Raw genomic sequence first — 27,455 nt, 5'->3', positions numbered from 1 at the left:
CTGACATGATCACCTGCAGGTCAGCATCAGGCCGGCAAGAAGAAAAATGGGACAGAAATTACAACTGTCTTAGTCACAGTACAAACTAAGTAATTATTAACCTGCCTCAGGTCTAAGGTGAATTGGTAGCACCTCAGAAATAAGTATGCTTTGGGATCGATACCAAAAGCAGCTTGCAGGGAATGCAGTGGTACTATCCATATACATGTGCTTAGCTGGGATGAAAGGTAGTTAGTGGTTTATTCCTGGGAGCAGCATAAGCCATTAAAGTTAAACTTAATTTGAACTCTCACAGGCTACTTCAAATGTCATAAAAATGCTATTATAGTTCGGCATTTAATTGAAAAATTCTCAGACTGCTGCCTCTCACATGCTAGAAAATATAAATAGTGAAAACTGCCATTCTACACATATCTCTAACCTTTCAAAGCTAAGAGACTGGTATTCTTGATTAATCCACCTGAAAGGCAAATATTCAGGTACCAAATTGACCTGCCAAATGTTTCCATTCAACTTTCAAAAGAAAGCCTTTAGGAGTTTTAACTTTGATGGATATGTAATCTAACTGAGAATCACCTCCCCCCATCAAACAAAACATTTTAGGTATAAGTAAACAGGAAATCCACATGCAATGTTAATGGTCTTCGGATTTGCTTTCAAATTACACTGTCAATCCTAAAGATGATCAAGAAGGTTCAGCTCTTAAGGATTATGAAAACATACCAAAATTGCAATTGTGAACCTCCTATCGCCAAAAATTATGATTCAGGAGAATCTTTAAACTGTATGTGTAAATTCAATCGTTTAGACACAAACTTCAACTGTGGTATGCTGGTGCAGGCAAGAATAGGCCACTGTACTGACAAGTGTATAAGAGAACAACTGAAAATAACACTATACATTTAGTCATGTTGGATTCCCCACCCCCCAGTTTCTTACCATTAGACGCATTAAACTCATTTTACTAAAGATGCAGTCTTAGATTCTCACCTTAAACTGCTGAATTCTCAACACATACAGAAAGATACTCCTGCTTAGTACTGTAATAATTCAGAGGGTAAAATACTAACCAAGAACAGGAGCTGAAGTCTTCTGTTGTTGATAAGAAGCCATGATACTGTTGGAAGTAGAATTGGGTCCCAGAACCTAAGCAGAAAGTAGACTGTATCAGCAAAGATGACCTTATACTTCTGACAACTGCGGTACCAAAGGCCAGACTTCTGCCAGCAGGAAATAGCCCGTCATTTTCATTGGATAGTAGCAAATACAGTAATTCTCTTTCCTATGTGATTTTAATTCACCTGTTTCTCCATTTTCAACTCAGACCTCTAAATCTCCTTTCTACCAGAAGAACAAGGTAATAATGGGTTAAAGAAAAGAAAATTTAGGTACTTTTCTTCATGTGGAGCCTGACTCTCACGTGTGCGGGGTTCCCATACATATGTCTGTATTAAGTTTGGTTGTTTTCTCTTGCTAAAGAGAAAGGAAAGAAAATCTACAATATGCGCCTGATCCTTTCACATGAGCAAGTCAGACTCTGAGGGAGAGGGAATAGTACAAGAGGCTATAGAATACACAGTATCAAATTGTACTCAGAGATTTGTGGGAATTCTTACAATAAGATAAAAAGGTGCATACCATTGGGACAGAGGAAAAAGGCTACATGTGTACAAGGTAAACAAGGGACTTCCAGAGCTGCACAAGCCTGAGGGTGTGCATGCCCCTCCCCCGCCGGCGTTTGCCTCCTCTCAGTTCTGCAGGGTGAAGTGCAGGCAGCGCCTCCTGGTGGAAGGCACCCTGAACAGCAATGACATGCTCCAAGCACCCCTGTGTGACTCACGGTATCCTGCACTTATGCCATTACTATACTTTAACAACCAAAACCAAACCACAATATGCCTGGTCACTTTCCCTAAAAGACTCATTAAGTTGATGACTTAGAAGTTAGTATGATCTGAATAGGGGAGGGGAGGGGAGAGAGGGAAAGAGAAGCATTATAAACTGCTAGCTTTGAAATCACTAGTTTTAAAGGTGATCACATTTCTTCTAGGAAATACCTATTATAGTAAATCCAAATATTTGTGAGGGTAATGATTTTTAGTTGCTTTTATTTTTATGGTTTGTAAAATGCTTTTACATCTCTTATTTAACATTCAAAACATATCATAAGGTGTACAGGGAAGTATTATCCCTTTTGAGGAGTCGAGGCCCAGTACCCTTGTGTGTTTCTACCAGCCTCTCTCAGAGCCCCAAGCCCATCCTTCCGTACACTGCAGGGCTGGGAGCCTGAGAAGACACTCCCTTGTCAGCTGCTCCCACCAGAGGGAGAGAGCAGGGCTGGAGGGAGGAGGAATCTGTTCCTTTGTCTGCTTCCTTTCACTCCCCAGTAGCTCTACACCATCAGCAGCTGCTCATTCGTGTCAGTTCATTTCCATACAGAGAACTAGCATCGTTATGGCCCCTCAGAAATACCAGCCCCAGCTGGCTGGCACCCTCCTCGCAGAGGTCAGGAACCAGCTCAGCAGCGCCCAGCCTGCAAACCTCTAAATCCTAACAACCCCAAACTCTCCCTTTTGCTGTCAGCAGCTTCCCACGGTTACTGTCATTCTTGGTGGCACACAAACACCCCTCAGCATAATCAGAAGTTAACAAGTCAGATTTAATATCAAACGTAAGGAAGAGCACTTGTCTGGGCTTCCTTTAGAGAACTCTGATACCACTCCTAAGTCCGAACACTCCTCACCCCCACTCCAAGTTCATCGAAGGCCAGGGGCAACGGTCTGACTGTCCCACATTCTGCAGGACAGTGTTCCATGCAGAGAGGAGAAATAAAAGGGAACACAACCTCAGCCACAGTGTAACAGTCGCTGTACAGTCAAACAAAATCTTAGCGATCGCTTCAACAGAAGTCTCAGATAACTGAGCTGTGGCAAAGTATGTTTTAAGGACAGCAAAGTCTTTTGCTTTGACTTGTAAGAGATTGTGTGAGTGATATAACCTGTGAAATGATGAAAAAATGCACCTTCTGTCTTTGAGGAAAACTTACAGGTGTAACTGAGTGCTGGTGGCTGAGAGTCCAAATCTCTGGAAGGGACTTCTCCATTAGCTTCAGGGTATCTTCGAAGGCCTTCTGCAATTCTCTTCCTTGCTCATCGAACTTGAAGAGAAAGAGCACCTTTAAAATGCAGTGTATTTCATCTAGGACAGAAACGTGAGGGAGAGGTCAGTGGTGTCCACAGTTTCTCTCTCATATAAAATACATTGAACATCACACTACAGCTGCCATCTCCCACATTTTCTTCTCTCTTCCCCAAAGCGGGAGTCATTCGACACATCTACTACATCAGGAACACACACACTAAGGGCCCTGGCAGGAAGCAGCTACTACATCAGGAACACACACACTAAGGGCCCTGGCAGGAAGCAGGGTCCCGCAGCCTTCACCTTGCCTCAGTGCTCAGCTCTCCCAGCTCAGGCACCGGGATGCCAATAGAAGGAAGGAGGCTTTTGGGGACCGGCTGGGAAGGGCTGTTTCAGGAATGTGCGCTAAAATGACACTTCCTGTTGACAGTTTTGGTCGTTCCTCTAGTTGGAGAAATTCTGTCTGTGCTGTCCATTGACTGTCTGTCTGTGGGCAGGAACTGTCAGTCAGTATTGAGCAGATACCTTTCAATTTTTCAATGCCCTGCACCACTTCATTCAAAGCCTCCAAAAGGGCCAGCTCCTCCAGGGGGTTTCCTTCTTTGAGGCTGTGTTTCTTCCGCTCTGCCTTACGGCGATTCTTCGATGACCGCCTGTTAGGAATTAGAGAGCTGTTTATAAAGGGCTCTTCTTGTGCCGAACATATTAAAATGTTCATGTTGGCCACTAACTTTCTGAGAAACCAGGCACCTACAGATGGTATCTGTACTTGGGAGAAATGGTGATGAGGTGTTAAAAGTGATTTAAAAAAAAAAAAAAAAAAAAAAAAAAACACACCCACAAAACTTGGCAAGGCAAGTCTTATAGGCAGGAAAAAGAAAAATCCTAAAAAGTATTATCTGGCCTGATGCTTTCTTTGAAATACAGACGAAAATGAGGTCACATCTGCTAAACTATATACAGAACACTGAACTTGAATTTTATAATAAAAAACAAACAAACTTAAAGACAACAAGATAAAACTTAAAATTAGGAGATAAAGACATACTAGATTGAAATTTGAACATAATAAAATCTATACAAATCCAATAGTCCTTCCTGCCTTGGGTCATCAATATGCCATTTCTTTTGTCTGGGGCTCTCCCAGTCCAACTTTTTCCCCCAAATGTATTTGTATTGATTTCAGAGAGGAAAGGAGAGGAAGAGAGAAATAGAAACATCAGTGGTGAGAAAACATAATTGATCAGCTGCCTCCTGTACACCACCTCCTGGGTATTGAGCCTGCAGCCAGGCAGGTGCCCTGACCAGGAATGGAACCATGACCCGCCTCCTGGTTCATAGGTTGACGATCAACCTCTGAGTCACACCAGCTGGGCTCACCCTAACTTTTAAACGCCCAGTTCTAGTCGCCTTTCTTACAGTTTCTGATCAATTCAGTTGAATTATATAATCTTGCATTGTTCAGTCTCCCAAGTAAGGCTCTAACTCTTATAATTCAGATCTCCTTAAAAGTTTTCTGCAACCTTCACTACAACTAGCATATAGGTGTTCAGTAACGAATTGCTACACTCAGTAAAAATGTGATGATATATTTATTTCCTCTTCCAATCCTGAGTTTGAACTGGACTAAAATCTTTTTTCTTTAAAATATTTTTTATTTTTTCAGAGCCCACCTATTATAGTCACATAGTATTTATTGAGTGAATAAAATCAGATGTTTATAAATTGATACGCAGTGTGAGGTCTGTGTGGGCACTGGGTGAGCACACAGGCCATGAAGCTGCAGCGGAAACGTGTGAACACCAAGTCTAACCTATTGGATGTGCTGGGACAGGCCTTGCACAACTTCCACGTGGCCGTGAATGACCTCCGGCGCCTGCAGCAACATCCTGGTAGAAACCAACCCATTTACTTGGACTTCCTCCATTGCCCAGAGTACGGTAGGATACATACGCTGATATCCTGGAGTTGCTGTGGGAATATCTGCCACTCATGTCACTGCCGTTCATGACACTGCTAGTTTCAGAGTAGAGGTCAGACTGTTGACCGCGGGATGCCTCATCATCTAGAAAAGGACCAGATGCAGAATGAAAATTTCCTGCTAATGTGGGTTTACCTTCAGTGGGGTAGGTGGGTTATAGTTAACCAGGGCATAGTTAAAAATGGATGAAAATTATTACAAAGTTGATCTCAAAATGAAGTGAGATAATATTAAATATAATTACTATATACCAGTACACCAGTACCAAACCGCTTTAGTCTTTTCTTCCTTTTTATTACAGCAAAGGAACTTTTAGAAATGAGAAGACTTATTTTATAAAACACAGTGGTCTAACACTCTGGCTGGATGGGACGAGGGGGAGGTTTGGCAGAGTTCTTCCCATTCGTGCTCAGTGCTGCTCCCAAGCCCTCCACACACACACACACACACACACACACACACACACACACACACACACACATACCCCGATACACAGCCCCCAATGATTTTCACAGAGGCTTAGACTCCCCACGACACAGTACCCACACCGCAGGAGACACAATAAGCAGCCAAGACAAAGCGTGATGATGTTGTCCACCCCTCCCATCCCAGCACCGAGGGTTTCCATGTAACACTCACCCAGATAGACACGCTGCGCTTGCTCCTTGAGCTCTCGAACCACCAGTAAACGTTTTTTATGGTGACTGAAAGTGGTTGTCTGAGAATCTAGAAAAGCCATGTAGTTTTTCTGGGCTGGGGGTGAAGATGGAAAATAATTTCAGCATCATGCTTAAGCACAGAGGAAAGTAGAGGGGAAAGGTGAGAGCTGGAATTTACCAAAAAGAAATAGGTTACTAGGTTTTCCAAGAAAGATTTTTTTTCTAATGAGTATTAACCTAAACCGTTTTAGGAGAATGAACCAAACTGAGATTCCAGATCTTAGAACTCATCGACATCATCCTAGAATACTCTTACCACTAAACATACAAAATCACCTGAACAGACTTGATACCTAACCCAAAACAGACCTGGCAAACAAAAGGAGCACAGGAAGCTGTTAACAAATAGGACAAAAACCACTGACATGCTTCCCAAACACACGTGTGCGGCCCATGTAGATGAACTGTCAGCGTTTTCCTACGTTCTCAACAGTGGAGACAGTTTCTTAAGAATAAAGACATTATCTAATATTACCTAATTAAACACAATATAATAATTAAATGTGGAAATTGTGTATTGATACAATACTATTCCTTTCAAGTTAATCATCTACTCCCAAATGCAAAGGTTCTCACTCCTATCTTATCACAGACTTTTACCTTTCAAATGTTTCATGTGCTACCACCTAACTGGTTAGCCTGTGAAAAGCCCTGGTCAGAAGTGAGTACTACACCAGTGGAGAATTCTGACGGATCCCATTTGACACATGAGCCAAGGATGTAATAACACCAGGAATGCTCTCCCACCTCAACCCTCCACTTCCAAATGAGAAATTCTATTTAAATGGAACTCTCACCTTCTAAAATGGAAGGCTTTACGTTGGTTTCTATAATATCCAGCCTGTTATACTTGTAAACCTAAGAGGAAACAGACAGTTATTTCAGGCAGGATACATTCAAGTTGCCAGAGAGTTCAGACACGTAAGAAAGAAGTGGATGACTTCAAAGGAGTAAGCCTCCTATAAGACAACCAGTGGAAATGCAACTCATTTCAGTAGAATACAGCAATATTTCACACTTAGAGGAGCAACTAATTCCCGACATCAAGAATATATTTTTACATGGTTTAACGCTTGTCCTTAGAGTGGGAACTGAACTATCAATTCACTTCACGGGCTCAGAGGGAAGGCACTGGGGCTGACAGTCCCCCCTGCACTCCTGCTCTTTTTTGCTCAGCACCTAATGCTGGGAGGGCTGCAAACATTCCCCTACCAGTCTCAGAGCATCTTCCCAGGCAGCTCCTTCTAACAGCAAGAGCACAGCTTCTTCATAATCCTGGCAAAGGGACATCAAGGCAAACAGCAGATTAAGGGAGCAAGCATGTCAGAAGCCCTTCTGCCTCCCCAGCTATCCTCCAGTCCCAGTTCTATCCCTGGCCTGGCCTAGAGCTCATGCTCAGTACATACTGATCTGAAACACAACGGAGGGCATGCATTCTGCAAAGAGCACAAGGTGAGTATCATCTCCCTATTTCCCTAAGCATCAAAGCCACCAAACAGGTCTGCTAAAAAGGCCCACTTCGCCCTGGCCCAGGCTCAGTTGGTTAGAACATCGTCCTGTGCACTAAAATGGTTTCAATTCCTGGTCAGGGCACATACCTAGGTGCAGGCTTGAACCCTCATCAGGGTGCATAATATAATTTAATTAAAAAGATAAAATAAAATTTTTCTTCCTAGACAGACCCCTCTGGATCAGCTGGCATGCGCCACAGTAACAGGCCCACGCCACAGGTTCACAAAGGGACATAGTAGGATGTTTGGCCTACATATGTGTGTACTGTATTGAGATAAAAATCTGCTGAAGTAAAAGAAATATTTCTAAGAAAGAGCATGAGTATAAAAACCAAAAAGGTATTTAAAGTCAATCACCTTGTTTGAGAATGGTTCTTCCTTACTCTTTCTATTTTGCCAAATTAACATAAAAAGTACGACTCCCTTGAGATTTAATTTAGTACTTTCTACCAAGGTCAAACCACTAGAACATATTATAGTAGAGCTTTCGGGTATTATACATACAAGCACTCATATAGAGATATACTGAATTTAGATTTCCAAGTCAAGATGGGAAACATTAGGGCAAACTATCCCTAAACATCCTAATTATCCACTGTTGTTCTTTTTTATCACAATAAAAAAAATTTACTGATTGATTTAAGAGAGAGAGGAGAAAGGAGAAAGAGAGAAGAAAACATCAATTTGTTGTTCCACTTATTTATGTATTCACTGGTTGATTCTTACATGTGCTCTGACTAGGAATTAAACCAAAAACCTTGGCATATCGGGGCGATGCTCTAACCAACTGGGCTCCTTGGCCAGGGCCTACCATAGTTTTTCAAATTTTCATGATCTGTAAATCTATGCTTGATAGCGGGGCACTTTTAGAAAGGAGGAAGTGAGCTTACCTGGGCATACTGTTCCAAAACTGTGGCCGCCTCACTGTGCTTACTCTGCTCAACTAGCTTTCCTGCAAAGATAACAAGAAGCATTTGACCACAGTTGGCTTGCTAAGAACAACAGTTCTACCAAAACCCAAGGAGAAATGGTTTTGGGTAGTACTATTTAAGTAAATATGGCCTCATACAAACTGGAGATTGAATTCTACAGAGTACAAGTATACATTCCAATCTAACTGCTTTAAAACAGCATTTTCCTAAGTGCTGACTGTTCCAGGGGATAATAACAAAGTTAAACAAAATTTTTCTGCTAACGTATTTAATTAATATCTCTTCATTATGTATCAAACTATATACTTTGTGAATTTCTTTAAGAGAAAGAGGCAGGAATACCATGGAGTTTATCTTGAATGGAAGTTATAATCTAAATTTAGCATGAGATGTGAAAATCATGTATAATTAAAATTAGCCATGAAAAAGACATTAAATTAACTTACAAAGGCATGGATAAGGGAAGCTGACCTAGTATTGTAATAACTCACACTAATCCATTTTGTCCTCCTATTGGAAAAAAATTGCTGTTTGCTTGGTTGAACACTAGGTGGAGCTAGTTGGCTTATGCTTGGGATCATGCAGTGTTGTTTTTAGATCCTAGAATCATAGTCAGCCCAGTGGAGATAATCACACTATGAGAGGCACATAGGACCAGAAGCTGACTAAGGGGCTGGCAGATTCATGCCTCCCATCTCATGCTAACTCCTGGCCACATTATGACTGACAAAAACAGAGTCACCTATCTTTTCTTTCTTTTGCTGGCTCATGTAAATTAATAAAGTAAATGTGCACATGAAGCAACTCTGCCATATAACATTTCTCAAATATTACCATATAATATTTCTCAAATATTTCTGGCCACTGCCTTCCCCACCATTTTCCACTAACCATCTGGAGGTCTAGGTGTTCACCATAAGGTAAATGCAAACTAAGATTTATAAATAATAATTAAAAAAATCACAGATCATAGGTCACAGAGCTAGAAGGTACAAACTACCAAAAATACCAGTTTCTAAAGCAGAAGTAACAATGGAGCCAGAATGAATAACTAAAAGGGCTAAAATAAAAAATTCTCACACTTATAAAGAGTTCAGCTTGAAAAATTGGGAGGGCTTTCTGAAGAGCCTACATATAGATCTAACCAGAAAATGCCAGAAAAAGAAAAGTGATCTTACACATTTTTATATTCCCAAGGAAAAGAATAATTCAAATGAGAATATGTACATACATTTAACAGGATATAATTTGGTTTTTCAGAAATGCTCCCCCCCCCCCCCCCCCCCCCCGGTAGAGATAATAATAAAGAAGCCGAAACTGGTTTGGCTCAGTGGATAGAGCATCGGGCTGCGGATTGAAAGGTCCTGGGTCGAATTCCGGTCAAGGGCATTTACATTGGTTGCAGGCACATCCCCAGTAGGAGGTGTGCAAGAGGCAGCTGGTCGATGTTTCTCTCTCATAGATGTTTCTAGCTCTCTATCCCTCTCCCCTCCTCTCTGTAAAAAATCAATAAAATATATTAAAAATAATAATAATAACAACTAATAAAGAAGTAATATGTAGCCAAAACCAGTTTGGCTCAGTGGATAGAGCGTTGGTCTGCGGACTTAAGGGTCCCATGTTCAATTCCGGTCAAGGGCATGTATATTGGTTGCAGGCACATCCCTGATGGGGTGTGTGCAAGAGGCAGCTGGTTGGTGTTTCTCTCTCATTGATGTATCTGGCTCTCTATCCCTCTCGCTTCCTCTCTGTAAAAAAAATCAATAAAATATATATTTAAAGAAAAAAGAAAAAAAAGAAGTAATATGAACAAGTCTCCTGGAAACGTAAGGGGAAAGCATACTAATCAATCTCTTACTTTAAGCACAGGCGAGAGGACCAGACCCTCTCCTCACCTCTTCTCACAGGCAGACCTTAACCCTTCCTCTGCTCTAAGGAGTCAGACTTGGTATAGCCTTGCCTCTGGTCTGATGAGTCCTTACACCCTGAAACACCTAAACTGCCTTTGTTCTAATCTGCAAATGCTCATGCATTTGGCCTCTTCTTTTACCTCATTACTGAAAATTGCTATTATGGTTTCCAACAATCTACTGCCTATACCGAAGAGCCTCACCAAAAATCATCTTTAGCTTTATATAGGGCACACGGTCATCCAGTTACATTCCACTAAGTTTGGCCACATAGTGTTGGTGAATGAGATGGAGAAGTAACAGTGTGACTTGTAGGTCATTTCCAACCTAAAGGTAAGTGTGCGCCCCAAGGAATGGAATGAAGATTAGATTAACCCCACTGTAGCTCTCTGCCCAGGAGATGGCAGAGCCATACATCGGGAGGACTAGTCAGATGAGAGATGAACTTTTATTATACCATTGCATCTTAGGATTCCTGTCGTAGCAGTTTAACTTTTACTCTACTTAGTAAAGCATTCCAAATTAATTTTTATTGAGTATGGGACTGCATTAAAGTATGTTGCCCTAAGTTTCTTTGCAAAATTGACAAATAAAACAAACAAAAAATAAAAAAACCTCTGGAGAAGTTCTCATTTTGGGCAACCCTTTACATGTGTGTTTACCTGCCAGAGCTCTGCTGAGGGCAGCCAGCTGCTCTTTGCTCAGCTGAAGCTGGGCCGCCACACAGAGAGCCTGCTGCCAGCTGCCAGCAGCCACAAAGGCATCAAGAGCTTTTTGGTGGGCACCACAGCGGGCAAACACCAGGCCCCCCGGCTCATAGAGGTGCTCCTGCGTCAGGTGTTCCCCGTAAGCAATGCTGATATCCTGTGACAAGAGATTGAGGGTAGGTGAGGAAAGGTAACAATCATATTTAAGTTCCATTGTAGGCTGCCTTAGTTGCTATGCTTGAAACTATTGAATTTAGGGAAGTCCTACCATTGATCAGTGAATCCAATCATTCTTCCATTCAAAACCTTACTGATGATGTGCCATTTATTCACTTAACAAATAATTACTGGGTACTATTCAGGACAGTGACAAAGATGCTGCAGTGCAAAAATAAAACCAAACCAGCAAAAAAACAAACAGTAACAAGAACCACCATCAAGTTCCTGCTCTAGAAACAGAGGAAGGATTTGCAGCGGTAAAGGCCCAGGGAGCAATGTGAATAAACCACATGAAGAGTGAGAAAGAGTGTCCCAGGCCGAAAGCAAGGAAGGCACCGTGGACACCGGGCAGGAACATGTATGGAATGCCCAGGAGGAATATGCAAGAAGGCTGGTTTGGTAAGCAGAGAGCATGGGCTTCCTGACAGAGGAGACCTGAGCGTTTTGAAGGACAAGTGGGACTAAAGGAAGGGGAAGGCAGAGGGCTGGCAGAGGCAGTGGGTGCTAAGGAGGCGGTCAGGAGCCAGAACACAGAAAGATGTGAGCAATCTGCAGATGAACTGGAAATGATGGCGATGGATGAGGGCACAATGAGCAGTGGTTAACAGCACGCGATCCGTAGTCTAGGTCAGCCGCTTCACAGCCCAGGTCCTTAGGCAAGTTGTTTTCTCATCTATAAACTGCATACCACTAACACGTTTTTATGGCAATTATATGTTTAGCTCACCAATGAGAAAGACCTGCACTTTGCAGGATATTATGGGGCAGAGAGGCCAGGCTGCGGAGGGCGGTGGAATCAGGGGCCCACATGGAGGCCATGTGGGTATTCCCCATGAGGAATCTGGGACAATTCCTAGGTTTCTGGCCTGAGCAAGTTCTTCAGAGTAGGAACAGGTCAGAACCACTGTCTCAGATAAGAAGTTCAAGGTGAGGCTAATTTGTCTGAAGATGAACCTTGAAACCAAGGACAGTGTTATGGACTCAGGACCCTCACTCTTTCCAACTAAGGCACAAAGCAAAACCAGGAGCACAACATTACACACCACACACCTTGTGCTGCTGCGAGTCTGGTGGATATAACTTCAGAGCCTCATTATACAGGTTCTTATCCTTTATTAAGTTTAAGCATTCTGGGAAGTGTTCGGGTCCTGCAGGAATAAGATTCATACACACATAAGCTTAAGACTTGGAAGCAGAAAGGATTTCATTTTTACTAACCGTCTCTAAACAAAATCAACAGGGACGATTTCTGCACAATCAGAAAATCTGGAGAAGAGAATTCAGGAATCTGAATTTCAATGAACACCACTGCCGATTGTGAGGTATTAGAAGAACTGCCTGGGATCAGAGTTCTATAATACTTTACAGCACTTTTTCACACTACCTCTGACCAATGACCCATCCAGCCCAATTGGTTCAACCTCCTTAAGAATCACCTGGGATGTGTATTAAACATACACACACCGAGCACTGCCCAGCCCTAGTGACTCTTCCCTGTCCCCCTCCCAGCCCTCAGGAAGGACTCGCAACTGCTGAAGCCAGAGGCTGCAGCCCAGGCCAGGGTCAGGGGATGGAGGGGGTGGGGGATGGAATCAGAGCACCCGCCACTGCGCTTGGCCCACCCCATCACTGATGAGTAAGACCAGCGTCCAGGGCACCGCAGTGGGCACCTCACAGACAAGCCAAGCTTCCTTCAGGTGTTTGCAAACACCATGAGAACAGTGAGTTATCTACTCATTTTGATTCTGAGACACTGAAGTGGACTTAGGAGCCAATCATTCTTAACCCAAAAAGGATCTGCTCTATTTCCCTAGCTGCAGAGCCCCTCAGCTCTTTAAAAAACATGTTCTTAGAACATATAAAATCAGGTATATTTATGTAATTGTTAAAGATTTCAGGAGTGGAAATTGAAAGCAGAGTGTGTTTAAACTAACATTTAAATTTATACCTGCCTAGTTCCAAAGAAAATCTGAAGTGGGAATAAGCACAGTAATCCTCATACTCACCACATTTGCTGAGGTGGCCAATGGCTTTTTCATACCGTTTCAGGTATTTGTCAATGGTGAACCGCTGATAATTAGTTTCCATTTTCTTAAGTGTATTAAGAAATGGGAGATATTCTTTTGGATCCTAGAAAAAATTATAAATAGAACTTTATTGCTTGTGATCATATTTACTTATAAAAATAGACATATAATAATTATAGCAGTAAATCCAAAGCTACATAATTTTAAGAACATGTACCATATTAATATATTAATTACTTTTTATATAATACTAGTGTCCCAGTGCACGGATTTGTGCACATTGAAAGAAAATTAATTAGAAGAAATATTTTAATCTCTATTCGCCCTTTCTCTATAATAGAAGTGTCAACCAAATTAATGATTGACAATGACAGATCAAAACACATGCATGTGATTAGCGCCAGTGAGAGATTTATATGTATTGTGTGTGTGTGTAACTGAGCCTTTTATATGTGTGTGTGTGTGTGTGTGTGTGTGTGTGTGCGCGCGTGTGTGTATATATATATACATATATATGTGTGTGTGTGTATATATATATATATATATATATATATATATTAAACTTGCTTAATTAGATGTGCTTTTTGACGTAGTTAAATTTTTTCCAACCCAGTGAAGCACCCTAACTTCTCTTTGTCATAAGTATAAGGTGCCCACAGTGACCATTTCTGGGCTTGGCTGGGCTGTGGGCCGCATTTTGCACCTTGGCAGCATTGGCTGTGATTTGGTGGGATGTCACTCCAGGGTGGTGGCAGGGCCTATATCCCACTTGGGAAAACTGAATGTTGGTTTGTCAGCACCAGGTCCGTGGTGCTATTTATTTTTAAATGGCCAGTGCGCATCATAGCAGCTCCTGTGTTGAGTGTCTGCCCCTGGTGGTCAGTATGTGTCATAGCTACCAGTCAGATGGACACTTAAGCCTTTTACTAGAGGCCCGGTACATGGATTCATGCATGGTTGGGGTCCCTCAGTCCGAAAGAGGACAGACTGGATGCAGGGGTAGACACGGTGCAGTGGAATACACAGGGGCCATCTCCTCAGTCCCTGGGCAGTGGGCAGAGAGGCAAAAATGGCTTACTGGAATGCCTGACTGAGGTAGCTCAGTTGATTGGAATGTCATCCCGATTGTGGGTTCAATCCCATTAGGGCACCAAAAAAGAAAAAGAACCGCTTACTGGGCATATGCCACCTTGACATCCTTTGACCAAGAAGAGTGAGAATTAGCCAGGAGAATGGGGAGGGTGAGAGGGGAGGCAGAAGTCATGTTATCCACAAAGATGTGTGGTGGCTAAGGCAACAAAAGCACTGCCTTTCCACTACAGGCAGAGAAAAGGGGACCACGTGAAGAGATGAGGACAGAGATTCCCAGGGAACAGATCACAGAGGATATTTAGGTAATATAATGGTCTTTGAATTTCATGCTGGGGCCATAGGGATTATAAAGTGTTTAAAACAGAGAAATAAAGAATCAAGTTTTCCTTTTTGGAAAGGTCACTCTGACAAGAGCAAAGAAAGGAAAGTTAGAGGATGAAACCAAGGCTGCACAATAGATAAAAAGGGTGCAGGCCCAGGCTCTCAAACATTTTGACTGTAGCATGCTAAGGGGGACAGAGGCCCCGAACCTTTCTAATCTCTGTGTTCCTACTTTCCATTAGTAACTGAGCTACAAAATAGACCTGAATTGAAATACGATCCGTTTGTTCTATTTCCTTGATAAGAGAATTTGTTCGAACATATGCTATAATCTTAAAAATAATCACATAATTGTATTTCACTTGCTCAACCTAGCAATCAAAACACTTTGATAAGCAAAGAACTATGATAGAGAATGACGCTTAGAAGCGTGGGCCCGGAGACTCTCAGATCTGCCTCCAGGCCTGTGCTCCGAACAATATCGGGCAGAACACTGCACCATTAGAAGAGGGATTCATGCTGCCATAATTACATAAACGAGAACCAAAAAGATGGCAAAGTAGCAACTCCACGTACCTTCTGTGACTTCTCAGCTACCATGAGGACCAAATCAAAGTCATAGGTCCCAAGAGAATGATCATATAATTCATTCACATCCACCAGCAGCAGCAAATACTTGAGGGCCTCTTCAGCACTCACACCATCAGGAACAGGGGAAGCACTTCCTGTCAGAAAACAAAACAGAACAAAACCATAGGGCAAAAGCCCCCACACCTGGCATCATAACCAAATGACAAAGAAACACATTTTCCAATAGACAGACATTTCTGACTCTTTTGTACACGCAGCACTGAACAGAATGACACAGATCTTAAAATGGCCAGTCGAAGGCCACACGTTAAATCTGCACTGTGACACTGGTCCTGGTCAGTGTGCTCTCCCGAGCTGGGAAGGCTGAAACAATCAGGTCCCGAAAACACTCTTTCTGTGAACGGGTCTCTACCTTGAAGCTCGTGTACCTTCTGCAGCACAACTTCCAGTTCTGGGGTTGTTTTCTTCACATGAGAGGTGAGGATGGACAGGCAGTACCTGAGGTCAGATGCGAAGAGCAACACAGGATGAGAAGGATGAACAGAGTAAGGACAGCTATGTGCTTGTGTCATTCACAAGACGCCCCTGACCCGGCACACGTACTTGACAGGGTCTATGCTCTCCATGGCAGCTCGCATGGCATCGCAGATAAGGTCCACTTTACTCCCCTCGAGACCCTTGGAATGTGGGACAGTGTCGGGATCTGGTGGAGGGTACATGGTAGTTGTGACATCTTCTTCCCTAAGAACAAGTGTGTATTAAAAGGTCACTAACTGAACCAGTCCCCCTCCTCAAACCATTCACATAAATCCAGGTGTGTTGATGAGACAATAAATAAAAATAGCTAGCCGGGACCGGTTTGGCTCAATGGATAGAGCATCGGCTTGGGGACTGAAGGGTCCCGGGTTCGATTCCGGTCAAGGGCATGTACCTTGGTTGCGGGCATATCCCCAGTAGGGGGTGTGCAGGAGGCAGCTGATCGATGACTCTCTCTCATCGATGTTTCTGGCTCTCTATCTCTCTCCCTTCCTCTCTGTACAAAATCAATAAAATATATTAAAAAAAATAAATAAATAAATAAAAATAAAAAAAATAAAAATAGCTAGCTATTAAAAAAAAAAGCTACTGGAAAAGTTTAATTATAAAAATACTGATATAAGATAAAAATGGAGAAATTTATTGAGAAATGAAAACACGTCTACAAAAGACCTGTATAGTGATATTCATAGGTGTTTTGTCTAGACAGCCCAAACAAGGCACAGACCAGGTGTCCATCAACTGGGGGATGAATGAACAAACTAGTATATTTATACAGTGGCACCCTATTGAGTGATAAATAAGATGGATTTTGAATGCATGTAAAGTGGATGAATCTCAAGATAATATACACTATGGGAAAGGAGCTTTATTTATATAGGAAAGTAAGTATTCAGAAACCATTTATAGAGTTCCTGAACATGTAAAACTGACCCAGGGTGTAAAACTCCAAACAGTGGCTGCCTGGGGGTCAGGGACTGACTGAGAAGGAACTGGAGGGAACTTGGTCGAGGTTCAGGTTACAAGGAAGTATACATTTGTCAAAACTCACTGAAGGGTACATTGGTGATTGCATTTCACTATAAATACAACAGGATTCTGTATGCAAACAATGCACTCTATATAGTGCTATGCAAAATGAAATATTGAGGTAAAGGTAGACTAATGTCTATAATTACCTTGAAATTAGTCTAAAAATAGATGATGCATGAACTGGTGGCAAACAGTGATAAAGCAAATACAGAAAAATATGAATTCTAGAATCTAGGTGAAGCTTCAGGATTCTTATGTGACAATTTTCTCAACTTTTCTGTATCAAATTTCTCATTAAAAAGTTGGAGAAATGGTCAATACAGACATAAGAAGATACCATTTTCTTTTAAATTCATAAAAACAAAGTTTTATATGTCTACCTAAAGATAAAGTCAAATAATAATTCTGACCTACGTACTTAAAGTCTTAGTTTTAAATACTGTTTTAAAAAGGAAAAAACCAGTACATATGATTAAGAATTATAGTGATTAAAAAAAAATACTAGACATTAATTTTTCTCCTCTAGCTATCTATCTATTTGATTTCCTTAACCAGAAGAGAGAAAATCATGTCTATGATACTCATGAATTATTCAAAATACTTACTTCAATTCTGTAAAAAACAAATTAATGTGATTTACAGAATCTATCTGCTTTATGAAGGACTCCACATTTTCAAGAAACACCTACCCAAAAAAAAGACAAAACATTTTAATTCAGATCACATTAGTTCAAGTCTAAAGTAAGCTAGGGTAAACAGCAGCATGAGGAAGTTACCTTAGGGTTATGATCATAAATCAGGTTGAGATTAATTCTCAGTTTTCTCATGCATTCAAATGCTTCTTTAAACATAAGCCTGTGAAGAGAAAAGACAGAGAAGCCATTTAACAAAAAGCAAGCTCCCTGGACCCAGCACGTTTTCATTATGATACAAACCAGTTCTAAGGAGATTACAGCCCAAGTCCCCAACAACTGCTAATGGGTTTTCACTCTGAAATCACAGAATAAGAAAATCGGCTACCAAATTCATTTACCTTCTGAAAAGGAATGATTTAATCATGACAGGATGAGGACTACATCCTCAGTCACACTCATCATGGAACTTGGGTCTGTCTTAACAAAATAATGCAAAGCTTCTCCTGTACCGAGTCAGACCATGAATCATTTCCCTGCTAACAGTGGCTCAGGCACTTTGGGTCATGGCCCCCCTGCGAACCTGAAAGCCGTGGGCCTCCTGCTAGAAAGACATGCAGACACAGCTGGTGCAGTGGCCCAGGTTTACAGGCCATCTGAAGCCAGCGGGTCCCCTTAGGCCAGGAAGCCCTGATCTACACGATGAGCTTCATGATCCCTTCTGCTGGAAATGTCACTATACCATACGGCATTAAAATCAGTGTGGACCATGTCACCACAATCAATTTAATTAATAAATATTAAAAAGAAAAATCAAAGTGTAAAAAAAAAAAAAAGCCTCTGAGAATCTGATTGGTGACATCTGTAATGAAGGTTTTCCAGACTTTTAGGTTTTAAATCTTGAAAGGATACTTATGATCTTCACACATAAGTCATAACAAGCTAACTAGTCCTGTATGCGGTACTTACTTGTCCAACCACTTCCGAATCTGAGCTAAAACCAGGGCTCGATGATGAACAACTTCTAAGTTTCCCCTTGGCATCTTAAAATATATAAATCAAAATAATAATGTTTTAAATTAAATAGAAAACATTTAAATACCCAGGCTACACAACTTTACCTAACTTCACAGTGAACTACCACGCGAGGTAAAATGAGCCCACTTTTAGCAGAATCTTGCTGTGCTAAATATTTATATTGACTTTCCAGAAAAGCTTCCCTATAAGCCTTACTGGTCAGAGCCTGTATGAACACTCTTTTGTAATAACGCTAACAGAACCTGGCAAGGAAAGACTTAGAGTAAATTACTGAAAATGAAAAGAAAGCCTAAAATACAATCTGCAAGAACTGTTTGGTATTGACTGTCCAACAGCAATCAGAAACACAGCCTGAAATATCAGCTTACCTGTAATATCAGCTTTGTGTCCTGGGGCACAACAGTGACAATGCGTGACCCCCTCTCCACCATCCGCAGTGTTTCCCCATTAGACGCGTGACTGCTGCTCAGACCTGCCTGTAATGCTAGAGACAACATGGGCCTTAAGAATCACTGTCATGACCAGGCATTCTCCATTACCTGCAGCTGAAACTGCATACTATCTGAAATACAGGAGAGCAGTTACTAACCAGGCTCCTTTGCTCTCCCACTCAACCTCAAGACCATCAGCCTTTCTGATAAACGGTCTCCTCCCTCGAACTAGCCCTTTCTCAGAGCCTTCATGCATATTCTCACATAACTCATTAACTGACTTGGAAGTCAGGGAGAATGGGCAGCATCTTAGCGCTATGATCATACCAGGGAATGATTCCATTTCCAAGTTAGAAACTAGGAAAATAAATGGGGTTTTTCAGAATAAGGAAAATACACACACAAAGGGAAGTGGGGTTCAAGGGGAGGGGATGGGTGGGCAAGGAATAGAAGAAATAACAGAGCCAATTTCCTACAAACTGACGCTTGTGAGCCACATGCGGCTCTCTGGCCCCTTGAGTGTGTTTCTTCCACAAAATACCACATGCGGGCGCACACGTACAGTGCAATTGAAACTTCGTGGCCAATGAGCAAGAGTCAGTTTTTGGCTCTCAAAAGAAATTTCAATCATTGTACTATTGGTATTTGGCTCTGTTAACTAATGAGTTTGCTGACCACTGTCCCAGACAAAGTCCTTCCAAGGGTACAGCGGAGGGTGGCCACAGTAAGAAAAGATTACAAAGGAGTCACAGCATATTGCTCGCTTGGTATTTACTGGTAACTCGAAGTAAAATATTAATTATATATTGAAATTTCCTGAACAATTTTTATCTATCTTTAGAATATTCTGCTTAAGGAAGGATTTCCTTTTCTGGAAGTCTCTGCTAACTGGTGCAGGATGATTGAACTGCGAAGCTGTGCTGAGGTTAGGGACGAAGGAACTAAACTCTAATGGTATTCTCCTGTCCAGGACTCCACAGTCAAAAGCCAAAGTAGGTGAAGAACTTGAAAGTCATCAAGAACTCAAAGGACAAAAGATAGCAGAAGAGGGACCACTTTCTATTTTATACACTGAGAACTTACTTTTTAACGAAGCATCACTCAGACAAAAACACTGGCAGGTGTGAGAATGAGTCGTTAACAACAAAAACTCGTCATATACTGCAAATGATGTGATATTGGAAGCAACCTACAAGGCAAGGGAGATAAGGGGAAATTTAGCTTTATTACTTGGAGGCAACCCTGAAGAAGATCTGTCACCAAACCAAGCCTTTATACCTCATTGTCATTGATGAAAAAGCGACACCTGTTAGTCAGACCAAGGACATATTCCTGCAAAGAAATAAAACTGAAATTATAAACAATTCTAACCAAACTAGTTAAACCTAACCTTTCAATCACACAGTTCTATTGACCTGTGATTTCACATCTAAATCTCTATAATCAGGGCTGAATATAGACATGTTAGATGTGGGTGGTCCAGAAGCCATCCAATCCATCTGCAGGCCCTGTCATTTCTATCTCCTACCTGCATCTCAAATATGCCACCTTTCTGCCCTCTCTGCCTCTATCCCAACAGTCACTTCCACTCTGGTTCCTTTCCAACCTACTCCCCATCTGGCAGCCAGAAAACCATGAAGCAAATCACATTATTCTGCTGATTTAAAGTTACTAATAATCTTCCTTTGTTAAATAAAAAATCCACACTCACTCCTTGAATAAGCTGAGCTCTTTCCAAGCTCAAGTTGTGTACAGTTCCTTGTCCCTGGAACACTCTCCCTTCCTCGGGAGCTTTCTCTTCCATCACAGCTCAGTTCACACACCAGAACATAGAGCTTTCCACTAAAGTAGGTCTCGATTCCTCACAGCTACCATCTTCCACTTAGTCCCCAGCACTTCAACACTGTCATCATACCCTGCTTGTTTTCTTCATTCTCCCTTTGGAAGGGCTAATTATATAATCTGTTGATAGATTATAAAGTCCACAAGAACAAGGGTTTGAAGAGCTATTTTGTTTTATAACAACTGTATCATCCCACCCACCACAATTATAGGCATTTTAATATTTGATGAATGACAACCTACTGAATACTACTTTCAAGATAACATTTCTGTTGTTCCCAAAAGGTATTTAATAAAACTAACTTTGACTGTTCTGTACAACTGGGGATGAAAGTTTGCTAACTGCATTCTATTTTTAAATTTATAGCTCCGAGGAAGGGTCTACTAAAGCCTGCTTGCCAGGCAACCTCCTAATTCCATCTCACAGAGCAAGCTGGGGCTCAGGGAACTGTACCTTCTCAATGTTGCCTTACAATTTAGTGGAGAACCAGGCTCACATCCAAAGCCCATATTCTTTGTACCTAATGCTATCAGATCTTGGATCCCTGCTTTTAAGTGGTAAATTTTTCTGCCCTGTGATCACTTACCTTCCCTCCAATTATGGCCAACTCAGTCTGTGTGCATTCATAAGGAATTTGAACAGGAAATCCACCCGGGTTCTTCCAGGGTTCAACAATTGGAGAAGGTGATTCTGCAGGATTAGCAGATGAGGTTTACCAAGAGCTGATCTGCTCTGTGTAAAACACTGTCCCATTAATACTTACTAAAACACTTAACATGCAATTTGGATTACTTTCCAAATGTATTCTGGAAACTCATTAGGGTATTCCGATTCATTACAAGAGAAAACAGGTAGTAAACACTGGCTGCCCTGGCCTGTGTGGATCAGTTGGTTGGAGCATCATCCCATGCACTGAAAGGTTGCTGGTTCAATTCCCCATTAGGGTACATGCCCAGGTTGTAGGCTTGATCCCTGATAGGGGGCGTTAAGGAAGAAACTGATCAATGTTTTGCTCTCACAGTGATGTCTCTCTCTCTCCCTCTCCCTTTCTCTCTGTCTACAAGTCAATAAAAAAATCTTAAAAAAAAAAAAAAGAAAACACCAGCCAATCGTTGCTATAGCTTAATGTTTTCCAGAGAAGTTAAAAGACCTTACAGTCAATGTGGCATAGACAAGATATAAATCATGTTTTTAACAATGAAACATCATATAAATCATAAATATGCTTTTCTAACTGTGATACTCACCCCAAAGGTACTTAAGTATCTGACCACCAGCTAGTTGCAATGCTATTGTCTTGGTCTTGGAATTGCAACATAAGCTGATTATGACCCCATCCACTGTCACAGATGAACTGACAAAAGTAATCAAAAGGAGAAAGGGGATGTGAATAGATCTAGTTTTTCTCAAAAGTAGTGACATTTCAGATTTTACAAAACAGAAAAATAAACAAGCAGTTTCCTTTTAGTGTTACTCTGCTTATTTCAATACAATATACACGTCACGCACACACAATAAACTACTGCAATCACAGATAAAGCGATTACCTGTCACATCACACTATTTTCCACAATACAAATAAACTGGAGTCTACATTGTGAAGTCCACCATTCATTCCTGTTCTGGCAGCAACTCATTATAACTTATCGCCTTCATTAGACATACCTGGTACCAATATTATTTCTGTATTCTTAAAATCTAAACTACATTAATGAAGCAGTTCTTTGAATAAGATGGTCTGTAGGAACATAGAACACTTCCTATCACTATCATATTCGTTCATGGAAATCTGTGGGTCTTCATTCATGGGGAGAGGGAAAATGTGCTGTGCCATCATATTTTCCCCCCCGAGTCAATGAACGGATACATCTTAAAGAGACTAGATATGTCTTAAAGGAAGTGAAAGAGATAGTGATTTTAAAAAAGTATTCCAATGATAACATTTATTCAAAGATATTTTTAACCAATTTATGAAATACCAAAATGTCCTAAGTTTTATGAGGATAAATTATCTGTAAGTTAAGAAAGCAGACTCTGGAGCTACTCTTCCTGGGACTGGGGTCTCAGGCAAGTTATTACCTTCCCTGTGCCTCAGCTGTCCTAGCTGTAAAATGCTGACAGTACATATTCCAAAGAGGTACAGTGAGAAATCTGTGAGTTAATAGTGGTAAAGCACTAAGAAGAGTACCTTTTACAAAGACAAACTGTAGTATGTAAGCTATTAAGAGCTGTAAGCTAATCAAGGGACTTTATATTCCTCAAAAACATTGATACTATATATGAACAAGCAGTCTTTTTTTGAGAAATAAAGGTCAAAGCAACAGAAATATATTTTAAATGACTTTCTCATTATCTTTTCAGTAAATGAAATAACTGCCTCTAGCTTTTTTTCTATAAATAATTTTAAATTTTATGTCTCATCACTATGTTGTACACCAAAAATATAATATTGTTTGTCAAGTGTAATTAAAAATAAAAATTTCTTAAAAAATAATTTTAAATTTTGAAAACTAGAAATTACGTAATTTAAACATGTCTAATGAAAACTGCTCTGCTTTTCAAAGACCTTTAAGTGCTACATGTAGCTACAACATTTTCTGCACCGAGACATATTCACAAAAAGCTTTTAAGAATATAAAGAGTGCCGAAACCAGTTTAGCTCAGTGGATAAGAGTGTCGGCCTGTGGACTGGAAGGTCCCGGGTTCGATCCCCGTGAAGGGCATGTACCTTGGTTGTGGGCACATCCCCTGTAGGAGGTGTGCAGGAGGCAGCTGATCGATGATTCTTTCTCATCTATGTTTCTAACTCTCTATCCCTCTCTCTTCCTCTCTGTAAAAAATCAATAAAATATTTTTTAAAAAAGAAATAAAAAACAAACAAAACTATTTAAAAAAATAAATAAAAATAAAAATATAAAGAGTTATGAATCAAGATTAGCAGTTCATGACTGCATCAGAATGTTTGATTCATACAATGAGGAAAGGTTCCTAATTTTGCAATAAGGGTTTTCAGAGTTTAAATCTAAGCAGATCTTCCATTACAAAAGAAGCTAGAGAGTAATATCAGTGTAGGCCCATGGTGCCAAGGGTGACATTGGAAACCTGAGGATTTCCCAGAGGTGCCCAGACAATACCACCTATCTACTGCACAACAGGGCTTGCCTTACAGAAAACAGCATTCATGAACTAGAAGCTGTTACATGACAAAGACGCAGTCAGGGATCAAAATGAAACTCAAGGCTGGGGGGCAGTAAAAAAAAGAAGAAAAATAGAGACTTTTTAATAGTAACGCATCAGGTGCCAAACAGAATATAAAAAGAAAGAGGCCAGACATCAAAACGCAGCACATATAAATAGATCTTATAACTCAACTGATTTTAATAACTAACAAGGGTAATCAGAGTGACTGATTCTTATGGGCTAGCAATTGCCTTGCTCATTTATAAATTTTAACACACTTCAAAATGTTTTGCCTCATCTGTTGGTATTTGTCCTTTTTTCACCACTTCTTGACACATTTTCAGCCTGTATTTTGACAAGACTCAAAACTAGACTTAACCTCTTGCCAAGTGTGTCTAACAAGGAAGCTACTGCCTCTTAACCTACTTCATAACTAGAGTTATGCTTTTCTGTTTTGTCCTATGCTCATAAGGACAAAACAGAAAAGCATAACTCTACCTATTACCACATGGAACACAGAAGGGCTGTGATACCTAATAGTGAGCTGTCCTTGCTGGTCATCTGTCTCTGAAGAGGCCACGGTGAGACGGTAAATGACGGACTGTGGGCTGGACGGACTGTGATGTACGGCCAGGAAGACGTCTTCTTGGATCCAGGTGAGAAAGCTGAGCTTCAGTGGATTTACTTCTTGATCTTCATCATTCTCAAACTGAATTCTGTTTTAAATATTAGGAAAAAAAAAAGAATATCCAAGAATGAAACTTTACCATCGAGATTTGCCTGAATGAAGGAAGAATGAACCACCTTGTATACAGTCAACACCTAGTTATTTGTAGGGGCAAAACCTGAAGTGATGTCAAATACTAAAACCCCCAAAATACTGTTTGTCTGGTTCGAAAATGTGGTTTCTGTTTACTTAATATTGTCTCTTATTCTCTGAAAGCTTTAGATTTATGAATCCGACCACACAAGAAAATTACCTGTGCCGGGGTTGACCCTACACTAATAAACCCAGAGGTTTTCCACTGTCCTACTTATCAGCATTCAAACCAAACTGCAGCAGCTAGTTAAACTTCAATAGAATGGGTCCTTTCCCAAGCATCCCACACCAGAATGAACACGTTAACTTGAGTCTCTCTGCCTCTAACATCTTCTACAGTGTTTATGCAGCAGAGGACAGCGCTGTTTGCTGCCTCATGCAGGAACTCATAACGGTCACTTTTTGCCTTTGAGTTCGAGCAGCAAACCCTCAGGGTGCATGAAGGAGCTGGGTCTCTAGCCCAAACTTCCTCCTGGACCAGCTCCTAGGACTCAGCCTCTCCACTGCACGCAGCCCCATGCAGGAGCATCCCCACCTGGTTCTTGCCGACATTTTTCTGCTCACCACACCCACTGTTCCCAAGCCTACTCTGCAATCCTAACCTAGTCCTAGTCCTTCTTCAATGATTGACAAGTATTCGTGTACTTCGTGAAGTCTTCTCTAAATGAAACTAACATTCTACATTGCCTTACACTTTCTTCCTCTAGTGGTTTTAAGTTTGTGAAATAAAATCATCCATATAAATGTTTTTTGAAAACTTTTTTAAGCATTTATGAATCCGACCACACAAGATCATAACCTGTGTATGATTTAGGCAGCCCCTAAATCATACACAGGTTAGCTACATATATACATTTATGAAATATATTGCATATACTTAAGAAACATTCAGTTATTTGCTCTAGTTTATTATTACTATTAATTCAGGAATAAATGCTCCCAGGAGGCAGAATAGAGCAGGAATTGAGAGCACAGACTCATCAAGAGTAGACTCAAATCCTGGATTCTCACAGGAATGGCATTATAATTTATAAATTGGCTTCTGGGTCATTTTATAATGGTTATAGTGTACCTGAGGTATTCAATTATACCCAGTCGTTTCTAGTATTATTTCCATGGGAAAATATATTGTGATTTCCAAGTTGAGCCTCAAAACACAGCACCCAGAGGTTTTGGAATGTAGAGGAAGCAAAGACAGAGGCTGCTATAGGTCAGCCATATGTGAATAACTTAAGCATCCTCATTTAGGTACGTGAATGCATTCTGTCCTGTCATTCATCTCCATCTTTCCCATGCAATGTTTCCCTGGAGAACCAAGGACTGTTGAGAAGAATAGACTTTAGGCTGGTTTATCACTTGGGCTCTCCTGCACCCATCATCCTACATGACATTCAGAATCCAGGTAAGTGTTTTCCCCAAAAGGGCTTAAAAACTAGCACCCAGGTGTGGTATCAACTTGTTCCACTCAGCAACAAACACAGGACAACTGGGTAATTCAGGAGTAAATGCTGGCTCCTTCTATTTGCAGACGTTCCCATAACTAAGAACCACCTACTTGTATCTCTTTTCCAGATGAGGTGTCTCAACGGAAACTTTAAATCCACTTCCACCCACAGCTCCCAGTTTCACCGTGGGATCCACAGTTGAACTATCACCTAGAAAACAAAATTTCAAATTCAATCATATTACACTATGAACACTTCTCCTCATACTAAGTTTATGGGGTTCTAGAAGTGAAACTACTTTACAAATAAAGCAATCGAGAAAATCTCAATCTCTTTTTAAAATCTCTGCCTACCTTTCAGGCTTAACCAAATCTTCTTTCTCCTTCATAATAACCCAGTCACAATCTTGCTGTGCCTCAGCAAGACCAGGGTAGGGCTGCCCTCTCACCCCAGTGCTACTTCCTCCACTGCCCTAAGACCACCTCTCACCAACCTGGCATCCTTCATCAAAAGATATTCTCTTTCCATTCTTGATCCAGTTTATTCACTCACAGCAGCCAATATAACCCTTTAAAAAACTGAGTCAGAACACCACATTCTTCTGCTCTACACCCTCCGGAGGCTTCCTGTCTCACACAGAATAACACCGAGGTCGTTCCAGAGCCCCTTCAAGGCCGACAAGAGCTGTTTCCTGTCACCTCTTTGACTCCATCCACCACCCTAAATCCTGGCTATTTCCTACACAGAGACAAGCACCTTAGCCATTGCTCTCTAGAAAGTTCTTATCCCAGGCATTGGCATGGCTCCCTCTCCAATTGCCGCTGGGTCTCTGCTTAAATATCACCTTCACATAGAGGCTTCCTGACCACCTAAAAGCAAAGCCACCTTTCCCTGCCAGCACTTATGCTCATGCTCTCCCATACCCTGACCTTGCTTATTTTTTTTCCACGGCATTTACCATCTCATAGACTAACTTATTTATTACCTCTCTTCCCAACTAGAAGATAAACTCCACAATCGTATGGACTTGAATAAAATGTGACATATAAACATGGAGGGGGACAAGGAGCAATACTGGGGACACATCAAATGTTTCCTATAAAAATTCTGGCATCTAATATGTCTCCACTGGACTCAAATGTGCATACTCACCTCCAAGTTGTTCATTTGTATTATAGCACAAGCTCTTTCCCTTCGGCTCAGGAGCCTTTATCAGTATTCTGACTTATCCACTTTGAGATCTCAAACTGGAATATTCTGATTTCAACATCAACTGCCAATCTTTCCTTTAATCCCAACACAATGCATTATTCCTCAATGTTCACTGTCACCTACACAACAGCTAA

At 41.1% G+C, this 27,455-nt stretch overlaps 1 protein-coding gene across 3 annotated transcripts in view; it reads right to left on the bottom strand.

Moving 5' to 3' along the window:
* ELP1 (elongator acetyltransferase complex subunit 1) overlaps positions 1 to 27,455 on the bottom strand; it is a 59,980-nt gene that overhangs the window by 3,760 nt on the left and 28,765 nt on the right. For all 3 annotated transcript variants that reach the window (XM_036433086.2, XM_036433085.2, XM_045579932.1), the window contains 24 exons: positions 26,220 to 26,319; positions 24,378 to 24,560; positions 21,912 to 22,018; positions 21,251 to 21,354; positions 20,100 to 20,153; positions 19,905 to 20,010; positions 18,759 to 18,874; positions 18,322 to 18,395; positions 17,497 to 17,575; positions 17,326 to 17,405; positions 15,755 to 15,892; positions 15,564 to 15,649; positions 15,137 to 15,285; positions 13,127 to 13,250; positions 12,171 to 12,268; positions 10,857 to 11,058; positions 8,243 to 8,304; positions 7,054 to 7,116; positions 6,639 to 6,699; positions 5,762 to 5,875; positions 5,095 to 5,206; positions 3,667 to 3,794; positions 3,047 to 3,198; positions 1,071 to 1,146 (listed from right to left, as the gene is read on the bottom strand). In XM_036433086.2, coding sequence (XP_036288979.1) covers positions 1,071 to 1,146; positions 3,047 to 3,198; positions 3,667 to 3,794; positions 5,095 to 5,206; positions 5,762 to 5,875; positions 6,639 to 6,699; positions 7,054 to 7,116; positions 8,243 to 8,304; positions 10,857 to 11,058; positions 12,171 to 12,268; positions 13,127 to 13,250; positions 15,137 to 15,285; positions 15,564 to 15,649; positions 15,755 to 15,892; positions 17,326 to 17,405; positions 17,497 to 17,575; positions 18,322 to 18,395; positions 18,759 to 18,874; positions 19,905 to 20,010; positions 20,100 to 20,153; positions 21,251 to 21,354; positions 21,912 to 22,018; positions 24,378 to 24,560; positions 26,220 to 26,319 — 2,568 coding nt within the window. The remainder of the gene's footprint in view (positions 1 to 1,070; positions 1,147 to 3,046; positions 3,199 to 3,666; positions 3,795 to 5,094; positions 5,207 to 5,761; positions 5,876 to 6,638; positions 6,700 to 7,053; positions 7,117 to 8,242; positions 8,305 to 10,856; positions 11,059 to 12,170; positions 12,269 to 13,126; positions 13,251 to 15,136; positions 15,286 to 15,563; positions 15,650 to 15,754; positions 15,893 to 17,325; positions 17,406 to 17,496; positions 17,576 to 18,321; positions 18,396 to 18,758; positions 18,875 to 19,904; positions 20,011 to 20,099; positions 20,154 to 21,250; positions 21,355 to 21,911; positions 22,019 to 24,377; positions 24,561 to 26,219; positions 26,320 to 27,455) is intronic.

Source organism: Pipistrellus kuhlii, unplaced genomic scaffold (genome assembly GCF_014108245.1).
Source record: "Pipistrellus kuhlii isolate mPipKuh1 unplaced genomic scaffold, mPipKuh1.p scaffold_m20_p_12, whole genome shotgun sequence".
NCBI lineage: Eukaryota > Metazoa > Chordata > Mammalia > Chiroptera > Vespertilionidae > Pipistrellus > Pipistrellus kuhlii.
The sequence above is the reverse complement of the archived record's forward strand: the minus strand, read 5'-3'. Positions and strand labels throughout refer to the sequence as shown.